At 38.2% G+C, this 2,667-nt stretch overlaps 1 protein-coding gene across 1 annotated transcript; it reads left to right on the top strand.

The window, feature by feature from the left end:
• Positions 1 to 1,536, top strand: LOC145988064 (coiled-coil domain-containing protein 63-like). Its single transcript, XM_083122900.1, has one exon. It carries the CDS (start codon positions 1 to 3, stop codon positions 1,534 to 1,536), a length of 1,536 nt encoding a protein of 511 aa, XP_082979026.1.
• The last annotated feature ends 1,131 nt before the right edge of the window (positions 1,537 to 2,667 follow it).

Raw genomic sequence — 2,667 nt, 5'->3', positions numbered from 1 at the left:
ATGTCCAGATTCAAACCACCTAGTCTGTCTCCTGCCGAACTGAAACAATCTCTGCAGGATGAGTTTCGGTTCCTCCTGCGTCAGGAGAAGGCCATGGCAAATGACACTGTCGTTTACAAGCAAGAAACAAAGTCCCTCTTGTGCAAACAGGAGCAAACTATTCAACAACTTGAAAAGGAAAAGAGTGATATGGAGTTGACGATGAAGACACTCAAAACTCAAGCAAACTCAAGGAGAGACATGCAAGAAAATGAAGACATAAGACGCCTTCTTCATCTTGTAGAAGAGTACAAATCTCGCATTGCAGATGAACACTTAGAGTTGTTTTCTTTAGACACATTTCTCAACCAGTCACAGAAACAAGTGGACACTTTTTTGAAGGAGAAAAGTGGAATGAAAGGTCTTATAGAGGAGCTACCACGACTTCTGAGAACGAACAAGAAGCTAGAGGAGCGCCTGTATATGGCCACTGTGAAGTTCAACAAGATGGTGAATGACAATAAAGTGTTACGCAAAGCAACATATGACCTGTTGAAGGAGAGAGAGATGTTCAAGAAAGTCAATGATGAGCTCATTAATAGCATTGAGAGGGCAAAAATGACAATTAATGTCTACGTGGAGCACATCAAATTAAATTTCAGCTTGGTAGGTGAGAATTATGCTCGCAACAGGACTTTGCAATCACGGAATAAAAATGACTACAGGAACAACAGTGACGAAATGAAACGGCTGAATCGTTTGTTTGAAAACAGTAAAGGTTTGGCTGAATTTATGGAAGTAATGTCTAAGAAAAGAGGATTGCTTGCCCGTCAGCTGGAACTTGCCAGCAAACAAGAGCAGGCAACCATGGATATGAAAGAGCGTCTACAAAAATACAGAGATATTTTAGAAGTGCTAAGGGATATTAAACAGGAAGATAATGTGGATATAATAATGGTAAGATATGCCAAGCGAAATTATTTAAATTTTTCCTTCTTCAATTACACAAACATTCTTGAGAGTGAGATAAAGTACTGCGAGGAACAGATTCTTTATCTCCGTGAAGACATAGATAATGAAATCTCAACTATCAAGTACAGAGGAGAGAACCAAGATATAAAGCTCAACAGGCTACAGGCAGATATTATAACTCGTTTAACTGAAAGCCTTGCTGTAGAAGCAAAAGTTGAGGATATTCAACAAATGACTGATCACCTGCTTCAGGGTATAGAGGAATTGTTCATCATTCTACACTGTGATGATATGCCTCTGGCAATTATATTGGGTGAGAAAAAACATGTGAATATATACAACTATAAATTGTTTTTTGATATTATCGAAAGGCGAATACTCCAACTTCTGGCTATTGTATTATTTCCATTGTCACAGGGGAAACTTGGAGAAATTAAGAAACTTGAAAAAACTGAAGGTGTAATTGTTGAAAAGGTACCATCAGCTACATCAACTATTGATGGGTGTGAATTACCAAGAACAAGGGAAGAAATCAGAAGAGAGCTAGATATCAAGGAGGTATTTGATGCTGTAGAATTCCAATAAATGTGTGTTGACTCAAGACTTGCTATATCCACAGAATTTGTGGCTGCCTGCATCAAGATCTGTTAGGTATGATGGGAGCCGAGCACTTCTTTTTCAAGTCGTGGGAAAATTATGCCCTTGACTTCAGCACTATGGATTGTTTCAAGTCTTCACAGTTGGCAGATTAAGAATACATCCAAATAGTGAACATGATAGTCATCAATCCATTGTGATTTTCAAATTAATTTCAATCGCACACCAGAAGAAAAAAGAGACGAAATCTTCTGAAAATTATATTGTTATGTGGTGACAAACTCGGAAACGTAATGGCTAGGAGATATTCATATGCATTCTCTAACAATAAGAAAAATGTAATATGAAATGTGATGATCATTGTAATTCTTAAAAGTATGAAAATATATACATAAAAATATTTCTCAGCAAGAAGTCCTTTAAGGAATTGTGATGCTTGTGGAGCTGGTGTAAAGAAAGGTGAAATACAGAGTGATTCAAAAGTCCCTTAACACCCCTTTTAAAATGTAAAGGAGTTAGGCTGGGTACAAATAGTCATGATAGAATCAAATCAAGCCTAGGGGAAATCATATTGGTGTGCTCCAAGTGGACGTCCGCCATATTGGTGGCCTCCATATTGAATTCAATTCAAAATTATTAAATGGAATGATGTATCAAATCAGGATAGAATTTCACGAGAAATACAATGCTGAAGTTTTTTTCGACATATCTTTAACCAGTAAATAGTTATTAATGAATGCTTCTACCCATTTCCTCCTTTTTGAGGTGTCAGAAAAAATGCATTAAAATGCCTCGAACGCGTCAGTATCGCATCGAGATCATACTGATTTAGGATGAGAGATTCACCTGCCATTGCACATGATTTTAATCGGATACATTCCCAAAGGATGGAGTCCAATAGTGTGACGTCACAAGCAGACGACGAGTTGAACTGAGTCTTCACAACGAGAGTAGGAAATTGAGAAAAGCGAATGCTGCAAAAGAAATCTCAGCCAATGGGCGCAGTCGGTTCAATCGCCTGAGGTTACTGGTTTTCCATCATCCATGGCGGCAGCGTGGCCTACTTGAGCACGGCTTCGTCTGTGCTCGGAATGTTATGACAATGCATGATTTTCTTAC

The sequence above is a fragment of the Lepisma saccharinum genome, chromosome 5 (genome assembly GCF_977018435.1).
Source record: "Lepisma saccharinum chromosome 5, izLepSacc3.1, whole genome shotgun sequence".
Classification (NCBI taxonomy): Eukaryota; Metazoa; Arthropoda; class Insecta; order Zygentoma; family Lepismatidae; genus Lepisma; species Lepisma saccharinum.
Note: the sequence above shows the minus strand (reverse complement) of the source record. Positions and strands in the feature narration are given on the sequence as shown.